Raw genomic sequence first — 23,758 nt, 5'->3', positions numbered from 1 at the left:
GAGTATGTGTAGATTGGGTTCGTTTTCCCATGCTCTGCTCCGGATCCAACATAAAATTTCGGCAGCACCTCCTCGCTGTTCTCCTGATACACGTCTCCGCAATAAACAGAGAGGATGTGCATCCGGAGAACAACAGGGAGGCACTGACGAAATTCCGCATCGGATCCAGAGCACAGCATACGGGAAAACGAACCCAATCTACACATACTCGGGCTGTCAATGGATAATGTTGGACAATTCGAAAGGTTGGAGGTTATAAATATGCAAAGACATGCATATTTATAGATGTCGCCCTTTCGAACGGGAGACGCATACTGGTCACGCATACTGATAAATTAATTGAATTACCTAAATCTAGAAAGTTTCATCCGGAAACCGAGCCACAGTAAATGAAGGGGCGGGGAGGAGATGAAATTTGTACTGACCACGAATACAGGGGCGGAGCTCGTACAACGCACGGGCAGGTCTTCGCACAACAGACCTCACAGCGACGAGACAACTATCACATGTAAATCCACCCGATCAACACAAATATTCCAATTATGTCATTTTAGAGGAAAACAAGGTAAGTATATAATATTCATGAGCTAACCAAGGTTCTTGTGCCATTTTGAGCTTATTATGGTATTTTGGAGCTAAATGGGCTAATTATGTCATTGTTGGGTTAATTAAAGCAAGGATAATATGAAAGAAGAGAAGAAAGAGGAGGAGGAGGAGAAGAAGAAGAAATCAAGAAGAAGGAGGAGGAGGAGGAGAAGGAGGAGGAGGAGAAGGATAGAAGGTCCTTGGCCTTCTCCTCCTCCTCCTCCTTCTCCTTCTTCTCTTCTTCTTCTTCTTCTTCTTCTTCTTCTTCTTCTTTCTTTTCATTTTGCCTATTTCTTCTCCTGTTCTCCTCTTGTTGGAGGTAAATTACCTAATTATGTCTTTTTTGAGCTAAATGGGCTAATTATCCCATTTTAGAGGAAAACAAGCTAAGTATATAATATTAATGAGCTAACCAAGGTTCTTATGCCATTTTGAGCTTATTATGGTATTTTGGAGCTAAATGGACTAATTATGTCATTGTTGGGGAAATTACCCTGCTGCATGGACATGCACCTACCACGCAAAGTTCGCAGGTCCAGAAGTTGCCCTTTTGGTCCAGAGGACTTTCCAGGTTACCTATACTACTTTTCAGTTTATATAAAACTTTTCGATATTTTCTACATTTGAGGATGGCAATATTATTTAAGTTGTCCTGTTTTGCTCCGCTACCAATAAATATAGACGATACATGATTTTGACAGACTTGATTTCAACAAAAGAACATGTGATCTTCTTTGAAGTAGTCTTGAACCTAAGCAATAATGATGGGCGAATAAACTAACAGAATCTACCACTAAATCTATTAATTAACTAACAGAATCTACCACTAAAACTACTAATTAATTCCAAAAAACTAAATACCAAACATGTGATCTTCTTTTTGTCTTCTACTCCTCCTATTCTTCTTCTTCTTCTTCTTCTTCTTCTCCTCCTCCTCCTCTTCTCCTCCTCCTCCTCTTCTTTTTCTTCCTATTCTTTCTAGTAAGCTAACTAACTAACTAACCTAACTAACCAAGCTAACTAAACCTATCGCTAAACCTAGATAGCACTAAACAGCAAAAAAATAACAAAAATAGAATCTACCACTATAACAAAAACATAATCTACCACTAAGTAACTAAAAAAGAATCTAGCTACCACTAAATACCAAACAATAAAAAATCAACTTCTTCTTCTTTTTTCTCTTCTTCTCCTTCTTTTTTTTTCTTATTCTCTTCTTCTCTTCTTCTTTACTTCTTCTCCTTCTTATTTTTTTCTTCTCTTCTTCTTCTTTTTATTCTTCTTCTCCTTCTTATTTTTTTCTTCTCCTCTTCTTCTTCTTTTTCTCCTCCTCCTCCTCCTCCTCCTCCTCCTACTCCTCTTCTTCTTCTCCTCTTCTTGTCCTCCTCCTCCTCCTCTTCTCCTCTTCTCCTCCTAACTAAATCTACTAACCTAACTAAAACTACTAACCTAACTAAATCTACTAACCTAACTAAAACTACTAACCTAACTAAATCTACCACTAAAACTACTAACAATAACAACTACTAAAACTACTAAAAAAATAATAAAACTAGTAAAAATAATGCGGGTGGGGGGGTGGGGGTGGGGGTGTGGGGGCTCACCGAGAGGGGCGGTTGTGGAGGGGCCGGGGTGGCGGGGGTGGCGGGGCGGCGCCGGGGGCGCCAGGTGCGGCGGCGCGACGGTGGTGGGGCAGCGGCAGCGGCAACGGGGGCGAGGTGGGGGGAGAGAGAGAGGGGCGGCGGCGGGGGCGACAGGGCCGACAGGGGCGGCAGTGGGGCGCGACAGGGGCGGCGGCACGACGGGGGCGGCGGCGCGACGGTGGTCCTGGCGGCCGTTACAGAGAGAGGAGCGTGTGGGGTGGGGAGAGAGAGCGAGGGGCGCGCGGGGATGAGCCGTTACACAGAGAGAGAGAGGGGCGCGGTGGGGGGGGGGGGGAAGGAGCCGTTAACGGAGTTAGCGCTTTGCCGTCCGCCGGCGGACGGCAAAGAGTCTAGACTCTTTGTCGTCTGCCTCCGGACTCTTTGCCGTCCGCTAGCTGACGGCAAAGGTCCAACTCCTGTTTGACCTAGCCACCCCGCGGTCAGGTGGGCCTATCTACATCTTTGCCGTCTGCCTCTGGACTATTTGCCGTCCGCTAGCAGACGGCAAAGAGGTGACAGATGGCAAAAAGACTGTATGCCATCAGCCAGTACTGTGCCGTGCATTTTGCTGAAGCTGACGGCAAAGACAATCTTTGCCATCAGCTAGCAGATGGCAAAATACTGATTTCCAGTAGTGTTTGATGTATGCAGTCCAATAGGTGCTGAGGCACGCAGTGGATATCATTATGTTCTTACTTCAGTGACGATTTGAGCAGATACAAGAGTATTTACTTAATGAATCACAAGTCTGAAATATTGAAAGGTTCAATTCTGTTTCAGGAGTGAAGTTCGTCGTAACAAGAGGATAAACTGTCTACGATATGATCATAGAAATGAATATCTAAGTTACGAGTTTTGGTACGCAGTTAAGACAATGTGGAAATTGTTTCGCAGTTCATGCCACCTGGAACATCATAGTGTGATGATGTGTCTGAACGTCATAGCCACGCACTATTTGGTATGGTGCATGCTATGATGTCTCTTATCGAATTACCACTATCATTTATGGGTTATGCATTAGAGGCAACCGCATTCACTTTAAACAGGGCACCGCGTATTTCCGTTGAGATGACACAGTATACACTCAGGTTTAGCGAAATCTAAACTGTCGTTTCTTGAAAGTTTGGGGCTTCGACACTTATGTGAAAAATTTTCAGTCTGATAAGCTCGAACCCAAAGCGGATAAATGCGTCTTCATAGGATATCCAAAACAGTTGGGTACATCTCCTATCTCAGATCCGAAAGCAAAGTGTTTGTTTCTAGAAACGGATCCTTTCTCGAGGAAAGGTTTCTCTCGAAAAAAATTGAGTGGGAGGGTGGTAGAACTTGATGAGGTTATTGAACCATCACTTCAACCAGTGTGTAGCAGGGCGCAGGAAGTTGTTCATGTGGCGCCTACACCAATTGAAGTGAAAGCTGATGATGGTGATCATCGAGCATCGGATCAAGTTACTACAAGCCTCGTAGGTTGAAAAGGTCGCGTACTACTGCAGAGTGGTACGGTAACCCTGTCTTGGAGGTCATGTTGTTGAGCAACAGTGAACCTACGAGTTATGGAGAAAGCAATGGTGGGCCCGGATTCCGACAAATGGCTGGAAGCCATGAAATCCGAGAGAGGATCCATGTATGAAAACAAAGTGTAGACTTTGGAAGAACTACTTGATGGTCATAGGATGTTGAGTAAAGATGGATCTTTAAAAAGAAGACAGACGATGATGGTGATAAGTCACTATTAAGAAAAGCTCGACTTGTCGCAAAGATGTTTCCGACAAGATCAAACAGTTGACTATGATTAGACTTTCTCACTCGTAGCGATGCTAAAAGTCTGTTAGAGTTATGTTAGTAGTTGCTGCATTATTTATTAAATATTGCACATAGGATGTCAAAACATTGTTTCCTCGACGGTTTCCTTGAGCAAACATTATATGTGATACAACCAGGAGGTTTTGTCGATCCTAAGGATACTAGCAAGTATGCAAGCTCCAGCGATCCTTCAATGGACTGGTGCAAGCATCTCGGAGTTGGAATATACACTTTGATGAGATGATCAAAGATTTTGGGTTTGTACAAGGTTTATGAGAAACTTGTATTTCCAAAGAAGTGAGTGGGAGCACTATAGAATTTCTGATAAGTATATGTGGTTGACATATTGTGGATCAGAAGTAATGTAGAATTTCTGTAAAGCATACAAGGTTGTTTGAAAGGAGTTTTCAAAGGAATACCTGGATTGCGCTACTTGAACGTTGAGCATCAAAGATCTATGGAGATAGATCAAAAGCGCTTAATGGAAGTTTCAACAAGATGCATGCCTTGACAAGTTTTTGAAGGAGTTCATGTTGGAAATATGCCCTAGAGGCAATAATAAATTAGTTATTGTTATATTTCTTAGTTCATGATAATCGTTTATTATCCATGCTATAATTGTATTGATTGGAAACACAATACTTGTGTGGATACATAGACAAAACATTGTCCCTAGTAAGCCTCTAGTTGACTAGCTCGTTGATCAAAGATGGTCAAGGTTTCCTGGCCATAGGCAAGTGTTGTCACTTGATAACGGGATCACATCATTAGGAGAATCATGTGATGGACTAGACCCAAACTAATAGACGTAGCATGTTGATCGTGTCATTTTGTTGCTACTGTTTTCTGCGTGTCAAGTATTTGTTCCTATGACCATGAGGTCATATAACTCACAGACACCGGAGGAATGCTTTGTGTGTATCAAACGTCGCAACGTAACTGGGTGACTATAAAGATGCTCTACAGGTATCTCCGAAGGTGTTCGTTGAGTTAGTATAGATCGAGACTGGGATTTGTCACTCCGTGTGACGGAGAGGTATCTCGGGGCCCACTCGGTAATACAACATCACACACAAGCCTTGCAAGCAATGTAACTTAATGTAAGTTGCGGGATCTTGTATTACGGAACGAGTAAAGAGACTTGCCGGTAAACGAGATTGAAATAGGTATGCGGATACTAACGATCGAATCTCGGGCAAGTAACATACCGAAGGACAAAGGGAATGACATACGGGATTATATGAATCCTTGGCACTAAGGTTCAAACGATAAGATCTTCGTAGAATATGTAGGATCCAATATGGGCATCCAGGTCCCGCTATTGTATATTGACCGAGGAGTCTCTTGGGTCATGTCTACATAGTTCTCGAACCCGCAGGGTCTGCACACTTAAGGTTCAACGTTGTTTTATGCGTATTTGAGTTATATGGTTGGTTACCGAATGTTGTTCGGAGTCTCGGATGAGATCACGGACGTCACGAGGGTTTCCGGAATGGTCCGGAAACGAAGATTGATATATAGGATGACCTCATTTGGTTACTGGAAGGTTTTCGTGCATTACCGGAAAAGTTTCGGGCTCATCGGTAGTGTACCGGGAGTGCCGGGAGGGGTGCCGGGGACCATCGGGAGGGGTGTCACGCCCCAAGGGGTCTCATGGGCTATGGGGAGAGATAAACCAGCCCCTAGTGGGCTGGAATAAGTTCCCACTAAGGCCCATAAGGTTTGAGAAGGAAAAAACACAAGGTGGAAAGAGTTTCCAAGTGGGAAGGTGGAATCCTACTCCAAGTAGGATTGGAGTAGGACTCCTCCACCTCCAATTTCGGCCAGACCTTTAGGTTTTGAGGCTGCCTCCTCCCCTCCCTCCCACCTATATATACGGAGGTTTTAGGGCTGATTTGAGACGACTTTTCCACGGCAGCCCGACCACATACCTCCACGGTTTTTCCTCTAGATCGCGTTTCTGCGGAGCTCGGGCGGAGCCCTGCTGAGACAAGGTCATCACCAACCTCCGGAGCGCCGTCACGCTGCCGGAGAACTCTTCTACCTCTCCGTCTCTCTTGCTGGATCAAGAAGGCCGAGATCATCGTCGAGCTGTACGTGTACTGAACGCGGAGGTGCCGTCCGTTCGGTACTAGATCGTGGGACTGATCGCGGGATTGTTCGCGGGGCGGATCGAGGGACGTGAGGACGTTCCACTACATCAACCGCGTTCACTAACGCTTCTGCTGTACGATCTACAAGGGTACGTAGATCACTCATCCCCTCTCGTAGATGGACATCACCATGATAGGTCTTCGTGCGCGTAGGAAAATTTTTGTTTCCCATGCGACGTTCCCCAACAGTTCAGAATAGATCAGCAAAGAAGGAGTTCTTGGTTGCGTTGCAAGGTGTGAATTTGAGTAAGACTCAAAACCCGACCATGGCAGAATAAAGAGAATAGATGAAGGTCGTCTTATATGCCTTAGCCGTAGACTCTAAAGTATCCATGCTGAGTACCACACCTGATGTGTGCCTTGCAGCAAGTCTGTTAAGAGGTACACAGAGTGATCCAGGATTGAATCACTGATCAGCGGTCAAAGTTATCCTTAGTAACTAAATAGACTAAGGCATTTTTCTCGATTATGGAGGTGGTTAAAGAGTACTTCGTAAAGGGTTACGTCGATGCAAGCTTTGACACTAATCCAAATAACTATGAGTAGTGAAACGGATTCGTATAGTAGAGTAGATATTTGGAGCATTTTCGAATAGCACGTAGTAGCAGCATCTATAAGATGACATAAAGATTTCTAAAGAACGCACGGATCTGAAAGTTTCAGAACCGTTGACTAAAACCTCTCTCACGAGCAAGACGTGATCAGACCCCAGAACTATATGGGTGTTGGATTCGTTGAAATCACATGGTGATGTGAACTAGATTATTGACTCTAGTGCAAGTGGGAGACTGTTGGAAATATGCCCTAGAGGCAATAATAATTAGTTATTATTATATTTCTTTATTCATGATAATCATTTATTATCCATGCTATAATTGTATTGATTGGAAACACAATACTTGTGTGGATACATAGACAAAACACTGTCCCTAGTAATCCTCTAGTTGACTAGCTCGTTGATCAAAGATGGTCAAGGTTTCCTGGCCATAGGCAAGTGTTGTAACTTGATAACGGGATCACATCATTAGGAGAATCATGTGATGGACTAGACCCAAACTAATAGACGTAGCATGTTGATCGTGTCATTTTGTTGCTACTGTTTTCTGCGTGTCAAGTATTTGTTCCTATGACCATGAGATCATATAACTCACTGACACCGGAGGAATGCTGTGTGTGTATCAAACGTCGCAACGTAACTGGGTGACTATAAAGATGCTCTACAGATATCTCCGAAGGTTTTCGTTGAGTTAGTATGGATCAAGACTGGGATTTGTCACTCCGTATGACGGAGAGGTATCTCGGGGCCCACTCGGTAATACAACATCACACACAAGCCTTGCAAGCAATGTGACTTAGTGTAAGTTGCGGGATCTTGTATTACGGAACGAGTAAAGAGACTTGCCGGTAAACGAGATTGAAATAGGTATGCGGATACTGACGATCGAATCTCAGGCAAGTAACATACCGAAGGACAAAGGGAATGACATACGGGATTATATAAATCCTTGGCACTAAGCTTCAAACGATAAGATCTTCGTAGAATATGTAGGATCCAATATGGACATCCAGGTCCCGCTATTGGATATTGACCAAGGAGTCTCCCGGGTCATGTCTACATAGTTCTCGAACCCGCAGGGTCTGCACACTTAAGGTTCGATGTTGTTTTATGCGTATTTGAGTTATATGGTTGGTTACCGAATGTTGTTCGGAGTCCCGGATGAGATCACGGACGTCACGAGGGTTTCCGGAATGGTCCGGAAACGAAGATTGATATATAGGATGACCTCATTTGGTTACCGGAAGGTTTTCGTGCATTACCGGAAAAATTTCGGGCTCATCGGTAGTGTACTGGGAGTGCCGGGAGGGGTGCCGGGGACCATCAGGAGGGGTGTCACGCCCCAAGGGGTCTCGTGGGCTATGGGAAGAGATAAACCAGCCCCTAGTGGGCTGGAATAAGTTCCCACTAAGGCCCATAAGGTTTGAGAAGGAAAAAACACAAGGTGAAAAGAGTTTCCAAGTGGGAAGGTGGAATCCTACTCCAAGTAGGATTGGAGTAGGACTCCTCCACCTCCAATTTCGGCCAAACCTTTAGGTTTTGAGGCTGCCTCCTCCCCTCCCTCCCTCCTATATATAGTGGGGTTTTAGGGCTGATTTGAGACAACTTTTGCCACGCAGCCCGACCAGATACCTCCACGGTTTTACCTCTAGATCGTGTTTCTGCGGAGCTCGGGCGGAGCCCTGCTGAGATTAGATCATCACCAACCTCCCGAGTGCCGTCACGCTGCCGGAGAACTCATCTACCTCTCCGTCTCTCTTGCTGGATCAAGAAGGCCGAGATCATCGTCGAGCTGTATGTGTGCTGAACGCGGAGGTGCCGTCCGTTCGACACTAGATCGGAGCGGATCGTGGGACGGTTCGCGGGGCGGATCGAGGGACGTGAGGATGTTCCACTACATCAACCGCGTTTCTTAACGCTTCTGCTGTGCGATCTACAAGGGTACGTAGATCGGAAATCCCCTCTCGTAGATGGACATCACCATGATAGATCTTCGTGCGCGTAGGAAATTTTTTGTTTCCCATGCGATGTTCCCCAACATAGGACATGTGCCCATGCGTTGCAACGGGAAGATAAGTAGCCATGAACCTATTGAGCAAATGTACCACCAATCGAGCCCGAGTTATCTGACACGAGATACCGAAATTCTGTTAGTGCATCCATTTAGCAAAGCAATTAGAGCAAACTGTAACATTCCAAAGCTAATAAAATGATTTTCTTTTTTATACAAGGGAAAGTTCATAAAATCTGGCAATCAAGCAAAAATAAGAAGTTAGCTATAGGTTATCAACAAATAAAGCATTATAACTCTTAAAAAGATTTAATTCAGTGTTGAAGATTGACTGAAAATGAATAGATAAATTAAAGTATCACACTTCGAGAGTACTAATTTACCTGTCATGAAGTTGCAGTGACCAGATAATTTGGCTCCATTAGGAAAAAGCATTACAAATGAAATATTTTGATGCATTTGCGATGGGTGGCACTTCGAGCAGTAGGGAGACTTATGCGAATCTAAGCTATCTGAACAAACAAATAAAGTAGACATGTTACTAACTCACAAATGTTTTGCTGGAGCTCGCATATTTACTCTCGATCTGCAAACATCATTAAGCAAAAAAAGTTGAGAATCTCTGCACAACAAAAACAAATGAGTAACTAAAGGTAAATGATATGTAGCAGGTCTGTAGCTTACCCAAACCAAGGAGTAGGCTCGCAAACAACTGCGGGTAAGGCTTAGGAGAAGTATTCGATCAGCAGCAAGTAACCATCAAAGGAGCACACATCCATAAATCATGAGGCCAAAGAGCAGCACGGCCTCGTCCATCTCATCCTTGATGGATCTGAATTGCCGAAAATTCCGATAGATAAAAGAGCAGCACGACCTGTTGTTGTTTGTTTATCACGGCTGGATCTCATCTGCAAATAATTCAGATAAGAGGAAAGGAGCAGCACGGTCTGTTGTTATTTTTTCATCACAACTGGATCTCATCTGCATCCACACGGCTGGCCACCGAACACCTGCCTCCGCTCCCGTGCACTGCAGCCATGATGAGCCGCCACCGGCCGCCTCCTCCAGCCTTCCAACAAGGCCAGCGCCTCCATTGGCCGCCTCGAAGTGTCCATAACTCGCAGGCGAAAGCAGAAGCAGCTCATCTAAGGCCGTGTCCCCAACCACCTCCCCCTCGCAGGTGAGCAGTAGAGTCTCTGCCGCCGCTCCCTTTCTCGTCTGTCTCCCATCTCACTTTAAATCTCATGCCATCTCACTTCAAATCTCACCCCCCATGTTCCCTTGCAGGAGCTCACCGAGCAACCATGGTGCCACCCCGAACTCTGGTTCCGACGCCCACCGAGCAACCATGGCGCCACCCTGAACTCTGGTTCCGACGCCCCAACCTCGTTGGCCTTCCATGGCACGAGGTTTGGCGAGGCGGGGAAGGAGTCGTTGGCCTTCCGCGAGCCTCTCTAACCCTTCTCCACCTGGATTCATCCGTTGGCAGCAGCCTGTCGCCATTCTTCAGAGCAGGGGGAGGAGACGACCGACGGCGCGCAGTGAGGCGGGGCGGGTCGGTGCGTGGCACGAGGTGGGAGGCAGGAGGCGGCCGACGGCGCGCGGTTTGGCGGGGCGGGGCAGGAGGCGGCTGGCGATGCGGATCGGAGTGTCGTGATGCGGAGGGGAGGCGGATCTCGGTGATGCAAAGGCGGGCGAGGCGAGGCGGGGCGATAGGGACTGCGGGTTGAATACAAACAATTACAAGGGTGTTTTGTAAAAAAACACAACAGGTTTTCCGATAGAAGCGATAGCCTCTTTATTATTAGGTAAAGATAAAGATTAGCGCTCGGACTTGACGAAACAGTCTGGTCCACCTCACGGCCCGAATGAAAAAAATGCCAGTCCGGTCCTTAAAATATGCACCAAAAGAAGTGGACCAAGCGAACCGTAGAACAATGGGTGAGCGGCCGACGACGTAGCAGGGGCGTGGCGGGCGTGTGCTGGTGGCGTGGCGGGGGTGTGGCGGCCCATGCGTGACAGGGGCGTAGGAAACAGGCCACCGCCATAGGGCCGTCGTCCGCGCGGCCACTGGACCCGTTGCCCCTGGAAACCATGTCCACGGGATGCGTCCACTCAGATACGTCATCTCCACCAATGAAATTGACGTGAGAGGTTCTACATCGCTGCACGGCCGTCATCCCTTTCATCTGCGGCCATCGTCCATTGTGCCAAATTCGTCTATGATGAGCCCTTGTGGTGATCTTCTTGGTTCTTCAAGCTCCCACTGGTTCCTCTGAAGCTTCCGGACACCTCGTCGATGAGATGTGCTTTCTCTAGCGTTGCATCCCAATGTTCAGCCGTCGTCGAAGCTCCAATGCACGCTCTACCCTTGTCTCTTAGCAGGTCCTCTCGGCCTGGCCCGAGTTTCGTCATTGCCGGCCTAGTCCTTGAAAACAGGACGGCCATCCTCCTAGGTCCGGTCCAATCGATGGCTCGGACCGAGACCGTGTACACCCCTAATTGGCTCCACGTAGCAAATCTTGTGTTTCATGCTTGCAGCAAGTATATTGGCATTGACTATGACCTTGTGAGAGAAAGAGTTGCTAAGAACCTTCTTGACATTCGGTTCAGTCCTTCTACGGTCATGTTAAAAATGGCGTCATGAAAGCAAGGCCATACCATAAGAATGTAAAAGGCGTTCAAGCACAATCTCAGACCATGCGAGTTGTAACCAAAAGAAGTTATTATAACATGCTAAAAAATTGTACTTCTTGATGTACATGAGTGATTGTTGGTTAGAGATGAAACCAAATTATATACTGAATAGGACCAAAAGGTTGTCGATCAAGGCTATAACAAATTCAAATCATGCAAGCTGGCCAAGGCTAATGCTCTCTATTAATAAACAACCACACGACCTCTGTGGACGTTGGAACAATTCAACCAATCACCAAAGTTTATAGTGCAATTCCCAAGTTGGAGACCGATAACCCTCGTTCGTTGTATCAACTTGGACACTAATATAGTGACAGATTTTTTCCCCAGTTAGGTATAGAATTTGTTGCCAGCTGCTATTACTCTAGAAGGAAATACTAGATCCAAAATGTTCTACAGGAATTCCGACAATGATTAACATTAGATGTAACATGATATTTTTTATCAAATTTAATTAGCTTTGGCCCTATTTAGATCCATGAGTTAGAGTTAGAGTTGGTTAGATTAGACTGAAGTAACTCCAAAACATTCAAACGGAAGGGTTAGAGTTGGTTAGATGCATCTAACCCATCCAAAAGAACTAACCATCCAAGAGGTGCTTATTTGGGTTAGAGCTAGGTGGATCCAGAAAAAGTTACTTTTCCCTCTGCCTCCACCACATCAAATCCTGGTTAAACAAGTCAAATGATTGAAAAAGTGCATTTATTGACAATCTAACCCTGCCATCCAAACATCTCTTTGGTTAGAGTTAGTTCAGGGTTTAGTCAAGGGTTAAAATCTAACTCAGGCCTTTATCACGAAATCATAAGTTGTGCTATTATCGTGCACTAGTTTTCTCATCGATATTGGAGGGAAATTTCGGACTTATAGCATCCAGAGTAGTGAGTATACCAAAACTAAGCGCCACGCCTTTTCCGGTCAAGCATGTGGGTTGCGTCTTTCAAGTCACCAATTAGTGTGCTAACAACAGAATATATAGAAGTGTTGAGCTTTTCAAGTCACCGATTAGTGTGCTAACTACTGAAAATAAGCGCGTGTCTCACGGGTAGGAAAAAACTAGTTTCATGCAACTAGGCTGGAGTAACGCAAGTCGATGAACATGGTAATAATAGGCACTTTCTTTTTGAATCACAGAACTTTCGTTAACTGAAATAGGGGTGTTACAATCGAGCTGCTAGCACCTCCTGTTAATCCAGGGCCAACACCTCCTGTTACTACTAGCTCCAGCAGCATGGTAATAATTAATAACAGATTGGTTAAGGATAACTAAACAAAAAAATTAACGAGCGTACCAACTAAGACCTAGCTAGCTAGCTTGAGTTGGCATCTCATTACGCGCCATGGTTAAGCGTTTATTATACTGAATAAGCAGACGAATCTTTCGGGTGAAGAGAGCTTGTGGTGAACAACGTAGAGGGAGCGTGCGTTTGAACAGATCTGGAGTAGCAGTAAGCATCTTAGCTTTGTTTACAATCTCGGGGTAAGAGAAAGTTGTCTTTAGCTCTGCAAGTAGAGCAACTTGACACAAAATTAACTGCTTAATTACAATTGGCCGATGTAAGTATGCTAGTTAGCTTTGCTATAAGGCCGAGAGAGTGCAACATCACTCAGCCTACACTGTTTTCGCTTTCATACACACAAGACAAACTGAGCAAGCGCACCTCTAAGCTAGCACCACTTGAAACCATGGAGGTGGCTCTGGTGAGTGCAGTGACGGGAGCCTTGAAACCCGTCCTGGCAAAGCTGTGCGCTTTGGCTGGCGACGAGTACAAGCGGTTCAAGGGTGTGCGTGGCGATATCGAGTCGCTCACCCGTGAACTTGCTGCAATGGAAGCTTTTCTTCTGAAGATGTCGGAAGAGGAGGATCCTGATGTCCAGGATAAGGTGTGGATGAATGAGGTCCGGGAGCTCTCCTATGATATGGAGGACTCTATTGACGACTTCATGAAAAGTGTTGACACCGGAGATACGAAGCCAGATGGATTTTTGGAGAAGTTGAAGAACTCATTGGGGAAGTTGGGGAAGATGAAGGCTCGTCGCCGGATCGGCAACGAGATCGCAGATCTGAAGAAGCAGACCATCGAGGTGGCTGAGAGGAATGCAAGGTACAAGGCCCGTGAGGCCTTCTCCAAGGCCAAGAATACAACCGTTGACCCTAGAGCTCTTGCTATCTTTCAGCATGCCTCCGAGCTTGTTGGCATTGATGAACCCAAGGCTGAGGTAATTAAACTGTTGACTGGAGGTGTGTCAACACAAGAGCAAGTGAAACTGGTCTCTATTGTGGGAGCCGGTGGGTTGGGCAAAACAACTCTTGCAAATCAAGTGTATCAAGACCTCAAAGGAGAATTCAAATATCGGGCCTTCTTATCCGTGTCAAGGAATCCAGACATGATGAATATCCTACGAACTATTCTTAGTGCAGTTAGTGGCCAACTTTATGCCAACACTGAAGCAGGGAGTATACAACAGCTCATCATCCAGATCTCTGATTTCCTGGCAGACAAAAGGTACAGTTTCTAATTTGACTTCTCACCCCCAAGTATATACTTAATAAATTTATTTAGATATTTCACATCGAAATCATCTTGCATTATTGTATAATAAATATTTATTTCCTTATAGTTTTATGTCCATTTTATTTGAGTTGGTACAAAAAGTAATGCTGGAGTACCTAAAAGAAGTAATAGTCAAATATTTGTAGTCAAGTGCATGTTGATGCCAAGTAAATAAAAAAAGAGAGGACCAAAAACCACAGACCATACGAACTTCGTATGTGATTCATATCCTTCTGTTTACCTATTGTATTAAAAGATCATTAAGACATAGCTACTTCCATCATCCTGCATATGACATAGCCTTAGAGTAAGTATAATAGGCAGCTTATAATCCGCTTTCATATTTCACATCGAAATCATCTTGCATTATTGTATAATTAATATTTATTTCCTTATAGTTTTATGTCCATTTTTTTGAGTTGGTACAAAAAGTAATGTTTAAGTACCTAAAAAAAGTAATGGACTAATGGTCATATATTTGTAGTCAAGTGCATGTCGATGCGGAGTGAAAAAATAGAGAGAGGACTAAAAACCACAAATCTTAAGATCTTCGTCAGTGATTCATGTCCTTCTGTTTACCAATGATATTAAAAGATTATTAAGACATAGCCACTTCCATCATCATGCATATGACATAACCTTAGAGCAAGTATAATAGGGAGCTTATAATCCACTTACATCACACTATTGTCTAATTCAAAGAGAGGGCTCTACCTCTACAAGCGCTCCCAGGGTCCACGATGCAAGTGGGCGTTGAGTGTCAGAGTCGATGTGTTGGGTGGCGCCTCGGTCATGGGTGGAGGGGCGAACTAGAGAGCTAAGAACACATCCAACACATGCCGGCAGAGCAAGGGCCTAGCTTTCACGTGTGTGTCGCACATTCGGGAAAACGAGGAGGCCGGTTGTCGTTGAACTTTTCCTTGAAGACCGACTTCAGTCCAATGGGTCGATGACATCTGGGCAGATTGAAGACAGATCAAGTCCAGTTAGACTTGGTGCATGCCATTTCCTCCATCATCGCTCGCCATGCCGCATGGGCCCCGGCCTCTACAAAGGTCGCCGGTTTTCTTTCAGGCAGCAGGAGCAGCTGCTCTGTTCTGCTGGAGTTAGCCGCGTCGTGCTCGAGCACATCATCCACGCGGCGGTAGCGGTGAACGGCGTCGGGGTCGTCAGCGTCGTCGAACATGGCCCGGTCGTAGGGCGGCGGGGTGGCGAATTGTACGTCCAGCCATACTGCAGAAGTAGGTGGCGCACCACCCGCAGGTGAATCAGCTGCCCTCGCAACAAAGATGGGTTCCAGGGCAACGGTTTTGCATGGCGCCGTTGGTACTGACTTTGCTGCCATGGCACCATCTTCCATCGAGCCACCCTATGTCGAGAAATCAACGGTAAAAGTACCGCCCGTGCCCGCTGTCTCGTGCCTCCAGTCCTAGCTCGGTTTCTCGTCGAACACACGTTGCGAGACACGTGCACCCGGGGCTGCAGGTGTCCTTCACATGGTTGTGATGCCACTTGTCACTTCTCAACACTATGAATCAGCTTTTAGGAGAGATGAATTTTACGAAGCGTAAGACTTGTTGTTTTTTATTTTCTTCCCCTTTTATTGCTTAACAGAAACAGTTCATGCCGCAATCCCGGTGCTCCTCCCAGGATCGAGCACGCAGTCCACGACTCCTATAAATTTTCCATGGATCCCACTGAACGTGTCTTGCGGGAAACAACTAACTAACCTAACGAAAGAAGTATTGGATGCAACCGGTGGCAGACGGTCGCACGGGTTATCTTCGACCGATTTGGATGGCGAGCTATTAATAGGCTAGGTGTATAGTCATCGTAGCCTATTGCTGGTTTCGTCGGCTGTGGCAGTCTTTATTTACTTCCAGATTTGTGTTTATGCTCATATTGTGAGCTTTTTTCAAACCTATGACTCTACTCTTGGATTTTATTAATAATACGGCTGCACGCATCGATTGATGCAGAAGCCGGGCGGCTTTGTTCCTCCTTTTGAAAAAAAATTGAAAGTGAAAAAAAGAGTTGTCGTGAAAACCAGAGCTAGCTTATTGTGCAACACGCCCAACATGCATGGATCTAGGGGGGCTCCCTGTTCTCGTCTACCCTGGGGCTTTTTTCCTTAGGCCTCCTCCAGCAATGGCTTGTGAAGGATGTGCGTCAGAGAAGCTTTTTATAGGTTGGGTTGGGTTGGGGGGGGGCTCCGAAGCCACCAGATGGACCCTAGAAGCATCATAGGGTTCCCTGCAATGTTCATTGCAATTGCCTTTAACCATCTTATCGGCTCACTTCTTTTGCTAAGTCTTTTAGCGCAAACCATTTTTTGGAGTGGGTTATCTCATTCCCAGTTTTGGACGGGCCATGCCATGCACGTTACCATCTGTCTCTTCCACCCTTCTCCTTCAGTGCTCCGCTAGCTCAATATTCAGAAGGCCTCGGCCGCTGTCCCGACCTCGTGTGATTGTGCGCGTCATCACAATGTAGTCACTCAAACAGAAGAAAAATTAGTTTGGAGTTGAGTGGTCCGATAAATCTTTAGTGGGAATCTAAGGAACAAAAATATAGTTCTTGAGTAGAAATGAACCTTTCCATAAAATAGTATGTACTTTTTCTTGATTTTAAATCACAGGATATTTGGATCCACACCTAGCTAGACTCCTTATTTATTTACTTATTTATTTTCATGACCACCTGATCAATAACATATTGTTTTTGTCAACCTCTTGTTTGGTCACACTTTGCTCTTTTCCGTGGTAACGAGTCATGTTTAACCTGTGTGTATCGCCCAACTCTTCATAATGTGTCAAACTAATTAGCATATACCAATATAGGCACAAGATTGAGTCAACAACATATGCAAATTTAACACTTGTGTCAACTTTCTTATTTAATTAGGGGTATACATACATATGGTCAGATCAGATCGCATCTGGCCCCCGCGCCGCTCCCTCCCCGGAGCGACACGGGCGGCGGCTCCAGCCCCACAGCCTCTCCCCTTCCGCCTCCTTCTCCCCCTCGCCGTCGCCGGTGGCCTCCGGCAGGCATAGCCTGCGCGGATCCGGCGGCGGTGGGGCGCTCTCTGGCTGCCGCTCATTCGTGGGATGGGGATACGACGTGTGGTTGGCGGCTGACCGGCGCTTTGCTCTGGGGCGGCGTCCTAGCTCACGGTGGAGGAGGTCTCCGACGTGTGGCGCATGATCTGGTCGCGGCGGTGGGCACACCGCTGAGGGCGAGCGTTCATGGTTGTGGCGCCCGTGGGGACCCAATCTGGACCCTCTAACGTTGCGGCCGACGCGGACAGTGGTGCTGGGATGGAGGGAGGCTCGGCTCCCTGCTGCACATCCTGGAGGGGCCTTTGTTGCGTTCCTCCTGCTTGGTGCCGTGGTGGTGCCGGCTGGTGGTTCGGTTGATGGGTTGCGGATCTGGCAGCTCGTTCGGCGAGTTGGGATGGGGTGGCGGCCCGCCCTCCCTGCTAAGGTCCTCTCTGGCTGAAGCGTGCGGCCAGCGATGGTGGTCATCTCCTCCGTCGAAGGTGGTCGGTCTGAGGCTGGATTGTCAGATCTCGAGATCCGCCATCTAGTTTCGGCTATGAGTCGGGAAGACATAGTTGCCAGTGAAAACCGAGACGATGGTAGACGATGGCGGCGTTCTGTGTCATTACCTTGATGAAGGCATCTCGTGTAACTATTGTCGACCCACTCGTGCTGCTCCGGGGGAAACCCTAGGATCTGGTCTTCTAGATCGGACGATGACGGTACTGCGGTGTCGTTTTCTTTCTTGTGAGCATCGTCCGTGGAATAGAGCTGGAAGACAGAGGCAGGAGGTGGAGCGGCTTCATCTTGCACGGAGCTTTCGGTGGAGATGTCAAGTCATGCCTGACCGACAGGTGTTACGCTGTGTCATGCCTGGTCGGCAGGTACTACGCACAACAGATCTTCCAGAATCTTCGCGTCTGGACTGACGAGCGTGGGGCGGTGGCGCCGTTGGGCGCCGTGGTGGCCTCGACGGATGGACGGACTGACAAGGATGATACAGATCTCTCTCCTGAAGATGGGTCAGCGGTCCGATGATGATGGTGGCGTCTAAAATGTGTGCATGTGGTGTACTCTTTAGGTCTGCTGCACCGGTTGTGGGTTCTGATACATTATGTGGATGGATCGATGACGGCTCCGGTTTTATATATGGGGAGTGAGAGCGCTCCACATTATCAAGTTTTATATGTGTGAGTGGTGGCTTCGAATGGTTTAATGTATGTTCTTATTAGATCTATGTTGAATAATTAATAAACATGACCGTATGCATCGATTGATGCAGAGGCCCGGGGGTTTAACCTCCTTATATATATATATATATATATATATATATATATATATATATATATATATAGTTGGTATGCTGCCACCATGAACATGTTTATTGTTTTATATATTTGTCTATCTTATTTGACACTGTTTATATCATTCCCACACTGATATCAACAATGTATCCTTGTGCAGGTATTTTGTTGTTCTTGATGATATATGGGACATCGATACATGGCATGCTCTTAAGCTTGCATTTCCTGTGACAAGTTCTGGCAGTATCATAATCACCACTACTCGTATAAATGATGTTGCTGAATCCTGTCGTTCAAGACCATTTAGTGGAGAGATGTATTGCATAAGGCCTCTTGGTATGGTGCACTCTAGGCAGTTATTTTACACAAGATTATTCAACTCCGAAGAAAATTGCCCATCATACCTTAAAGAAGTTTCTGAGCATATTTTGCAAAAATGTGCTGGGTTGCCTTTGGCAATAATTGCTATATCTGGTTTGCTGGATAATATTGAAAAGGCAGAGGGTTCTTGGAAACAAGTTGAAGATTCGATTGGTCGAGCACTTCAAAGAAATCCTAGCATTGAAGGAATGATGAAGATACTGTCACTTAGTTACTTTGAATTGCCTGCTCATCTAAGATCTTGTCTGTTATGTTTCAGTATATTCCCTGAAGATTCTATTATTCAGAAGAAAGTTTTGATAAATAGGTGGATTGCTGAAAGATTAATTCATACAGAAGCCGGATATAGTAAAACATATGAGTTTGGAGAAAGGTGTTTTAATGAGCTCATCAATAGGAGTTTGATCCAACCTGGGGAGCCAGATAGATTTGATAGGGTCATGAGTTGTCGACTTCATGACACAATTCTTGATTTCATCATATCCAAATCCATCGAGGAAAACTTTGTTACTTTGGTAGGTGTTCCTAGTTTGACGGTTGGGACACAAAGCAAAGTTCGCCGGCTCTCCGTGCAAGCCAGCAAGCAAAAAGAATTGATAGTGCCAAAAGGCCTCGTGTTGTCTCATGTCCGATCACTTGATGTGTTTGGGGAATCTGTGAAAATTCCTTCTATGGATAAGTTCAGGCATTTGCGTTTTCTGGACTTTGAAGGTTGCAGACGACAGCTGGAGAATCGTCATCTTGAAAATATAGACAGATTGTTTCAGCTGAGATACCTGAGCCTCCGAGGAGCAGACAAAGTAAGCAAGCTCCCAGAACAAATCGGACGCCTATGGTGCTTAGAGATACTGAATTTAAGACGCACCTCTGTTTATGAGTTACCGGCATCTATTGTCAATCTCAAGAGATTGGTGTACCTATTAATCCCGACCCAAGTTACACTTCCTTGTGGAATTTCCAAGCTGCAAGCACTGGAGAAATTGAAGTTTGTCGCTGTCTATGACCAGTCATTTAACTTCCTGCAAGAATTTGAGCAGCTGCAGAGTCTGAAGGCATTGGCCCTTGATTTTGAGGATTATAGTTCTGCTGGCGGAGCGAACGCTGAAAATGAGTCCAAGAAAAGTATTATTGTCGCTTCCCTTAAAAGCCTAGGAAACCTTCTCTCTCTAACTGTTTGGGATGGCCCCGAATTAGTAGGGGAATCTCTGTGCCCTATGCCACTTAGCCTCCGGAAGCTTGCGGTCTGGCGTTCGAGCATCCCCCATGTTCCAAAGTGGGTGGGCTCCCTTGTCAACCTCCAGAAGTTACGCCTTCAATTGGTCCGAGCTGAGCAGAAAGATTTCTATATTCTTGGAGGCTTACCTGTTCTGCATTATCTGACTCTGAAAATGTATGAACGTGAAACTATAAATAGCCCTTCAACGGAAGAGCCTGAAGTTACAAGGGTCGTAGTCTGTGATGAAGTTGGATTCCCGTGCTTGAGGAAATTTTATTATGATAGCCAGTATGCTGTGATGAATCTGATGTTTGGGGCTGGAGCCATGCCCAAGGTAGATGACCTCGGTATAGAATTTGACGCAGAGAAAACTGAGTCTCTCGGTACTGGCGGTGCTTTTGATCTCGGAATCGAAAATCTCCCCAGCCTCGTAAAAATCAGTTATTACGTAAGGGGGGATGATAGCAGCAGAGTTGAGGCTGAAAAGGCCGCTATTCGGGAAGCAGCCAATGCACATCCCAACCGCCCTACTCTAACCATCATCTGATAATGCGTTGCCGGAATCGAGGTGCTAACCTTTTCTCCCATGAAAGAGAATGTACGTCTAATGCACAAGATCAATGTATTTCTCTCATTGCCTCGCATGATCGTTCGTCTGTATTTTTCAGCTCAGGGAACAATTCCAATTAGGCTGCATTTCCGAGATCGAACAATTCATCGCCTCTCTGCTGGTATGTATTTATTAGTCAAACATATATCTTCATTATGGTTGTCCATCCTGTATACTCCCAGCATCCCTACAGATAGAGATACTACATTAGCAAATACAGCATATGTGAGGTGCCTGCTGTTTTCTAATCTAATGCGCGCCATCAGGTTATGGTCCTTCTGTTTGGTGAGAAATTAAGATGACATGCAAGTAACTGTGCAGTACAAGTGTACACACATTTGCTTGTTCGCGATTTAATTGCATGCGTTTCCTGAATGATGGCCTAAACTCAACTAAACTGAACTTTGCATAAATAAATCCTGCTCTATGCATGTGTGTTTGGCCAATGTTCTGGTTCAGGGCCTTAACTCAACTTAACTGGAAACATGTCGTGTTTCAGGGCCTAGCAGAAGATGTCGTCGATGCGTGTTGTGGGAGAATACCAGGCACAAGGCGGACCTTGACGTGAAGCTCTGAACACAAGAGGTCTCGACTCTGAATCTGGACACCTGGCCGATCCTTTAGCTGCAAAGTTCAGTTTCAGAGTGTCACGTGAGGATATGCTCATGCTCACCTTTTGCATGACAAAATCATGGTAAACCATGGAAGTTGTGCACACAGACATGAAAACAAGCATATGTAACTCGGGCCCATACTAATCAACTTTATGTAGCGTCCGAATTGCAGGAGAAACCGGAGAAGAAGGCAGGGTAGGCCAAGAAGATGCGGAATCGGGTCGCGGCGATCCGCGAGAAGGGAGGAGGAGCTGAGGAAAGGCGGAGATGATTAGTTGCCGGGAGATGATGGACCATGCCCACCTAGAAAAAGAGTAGAAACTACTCGGCAATTTCGGCTGAGCAACCAACATGCTCAAAGAGTAGAAAATGCTCGGCTCGGGTAATGGCTGGCTAGAAGATGTGCTCTTCAGTGTCTAAAAAAGAAGATGTGCTCTTGCTTTATATGTTGTGATCATCGGTGATAAGCTTTGATCATGGATGTATTAATTATGAGATCCGGGAAAGTGAATTTTTGTTTTTATCCCCGTTTAGATATTTTTATGCTAATTAATCAATTCAACAGTTTTCTTCCTGATTACCCCGTTTTGTTTGCTAACTCCTCGCTTCTTGTAATGAGAAGAGAAAACAGAGCACCTGCTGTGTTCGTCAAAAATAACAGCAGATAAGAACAACCATGGGATGGTTCATGGTTGGAGGGTGGACTCGATTATTCAGACTAACTAAACATGACACATCTGAGCTGACGCCGAGACCAATTAATGGATACTACAAGCTATGCACTGCGAGGTAGCATCTGAAACACTAGAAAGAAACCTAGCTAACGCCGTTGTACTAGTGCCGAAACAAGAATGGAAAATAGACAGGCCGCAAGAGAAGCCCGAACTGTGTGTGATATTACCATCCTCATCGATAATAATACTTGGTGCGATCTTCACTTTCAAGTATGTGGGATGGATCCCTTGTGGGATCTTCATGCGATCATCGACTGTTGCTTTCATCCCCCTGAATCACTCGCCGGCCGGCGGACACACACACACAAACTGCTCGGTCAGGAGAGAAAACACAGTGGCGGTTCAGCACGAACAGAGGAGCACACACATGTTTCAGGCAACCAATGCCTTCTTTTTCATTATTTTTCCAAATAAGTACGGGCCACGCACACATTCGCGAACTGCTCGGTCAGGGGAGAAAACGGAGCAGCGGTTCAGCATGAACAGAGGAACACAAACAGGTTTCAGACAACCGATGATTTTCTTCTATTTCACGGAATGAGCATGCAGTCCCGGAGTCTATTCATAGCAGGATCATCATGGTCTTATGAAGGATATGGTACTTGAGGAATGAAATTGTTCATGGCAAAACGGTACCCCCCTTGATATATCCTGTTCTTTCCTGGCTAGCTACTATAATTCCTACAAGAACATATCATTGAGTGTGGAAGATACGGTGAAAGGGAAAACCCCAGTGATGGAACTTCTCCCTCCAACTCCTGCACCCGTAAGAGTGGTGAAGAAGTGGCCGGCTCCAGATTCTAACATGGTGGCCTTATCTACTGATGGTTCCTTCAACCTCGAGGATGGAACAACTGGTTCAGGGATGATCCTTAGAAATTGTCAAGGGGATGTCATCTTTGCATCCTACCGGAAACTGTTCCAATGCAATGACGCGCTAGAGTCGAAGCTTCAAGCAATAAAAGAAGGGCTACAACTGGCTTTTACTCATGTCTCATCACCGGTGGTGCTGCAATCTGATTCGGCGATGGCTCTAAACATGATAGCTACTGCTGGTTATGATAGATCACTCTACGGTGTCCTAGTGGTAGAAATTAAGAATTTACTTTTGAATAGGGAGGTTACTTTATGTAAGATTAGTCGTGAACAAAACAGAGTTGCACATTGCTTAGCAAACTTTGGTCGTAGTGGTGATAGCACGGCATGTTGGTTGGGCAGACCACCTCCATGTGTCACTATGCTGGTTGCTGAGGATTGTAAGTCCGTTGCAGTTTAATAAATCTCCCAATTTTCCCCGCAAAAAAAATTCACTTAGGGTGTGTTTGCTTTGAGGATATACTTGCACGAGACGGGTTGATTCCGTCCGCAGTCCACCATTCCAGTGTTTAGTTGAGGATGGAACCGGAACCGGGTGATCCTCAGAAAAGGAATATTCCCTATATATGCTTCATCAAGCGATTCCACCAAATCGAAGGAATCACCTGGTTATTCTTCTCTTATTGATAGAAGAAAAAAAAGAAAACATCCCTGGTAATTGTTAAAATAAAAAATACAATGGAAATGTTGCTGGATTTTATATAATATTTTGATAAAAGAAAAAGAAAAACCCCACAAGGTGAGTTGAGTCATATTCTTCTCATTTCATATCACCAACCAAACACAAGAATGGAACGAACCCATGACATTTTTTATCTTCAACCGAACACAAGAATGGAACCAATCCATTCCTTGAGAACGAGACCATGACATGCCATGTCTTTTGGTTCTCAAACCAAACACACCCTTAATGTTAGCTGCCATCTACGCAGTAAACTGACATACAAGTACGCTGAATCTTGGCAAAGGCAATGACGGC

The 23,758-nt window shown here is 45.6% G+C and overlaps 1 protein-coding gene across 1 annotated transcript; it reads left to right on the top strand.

Moving 5' to 3' along the window:
* Window positions 1-13,080: 13,080 nt before the first annotated feature.
* On the top strand, window positions 13,081-20,492 carry LOC123405900 (disease resistance protein RGA5-like). Its single transcript, XM_045099418.1, has 2 exons — window positions 13,081-13,955; window positions 18,509-20,492. The coding sequence occupies exons 1-2, from the start codon at window positions 13,135-13,137 to the stop codon at window positions 20,490-20,492; spliced, it is 2,805 nt and encodes a 934-aa protein (XP_044955353.1). The 5' UTR covers window positions 13,081-13,134.
* Window positions 20,493-23,758: the final 3,266 nt, after the last annotated feature.

This window comes from Hordeum vulgare, chromosome 6H (genome assembly GCF_904849725.1).
Source record: "Hordeum vulgare subsp. vulgare chromosome 6H, MorexV3_pseudomolecules_assembly, whole genome shotgun sequence".
In the NCBI taxonomy this organism is placed as follows: Eukaryota; Viridiplantae; Streptophyta; class Magnoliopsida; order Poales; family Poaceae; genus Hordeum; species Hordeum vulgare.
The sequence above is the reverse complement of the archived record's forward strand: the minus strand, read 5'-3'. Positions and strand labels throughout refer to the sequence as shown.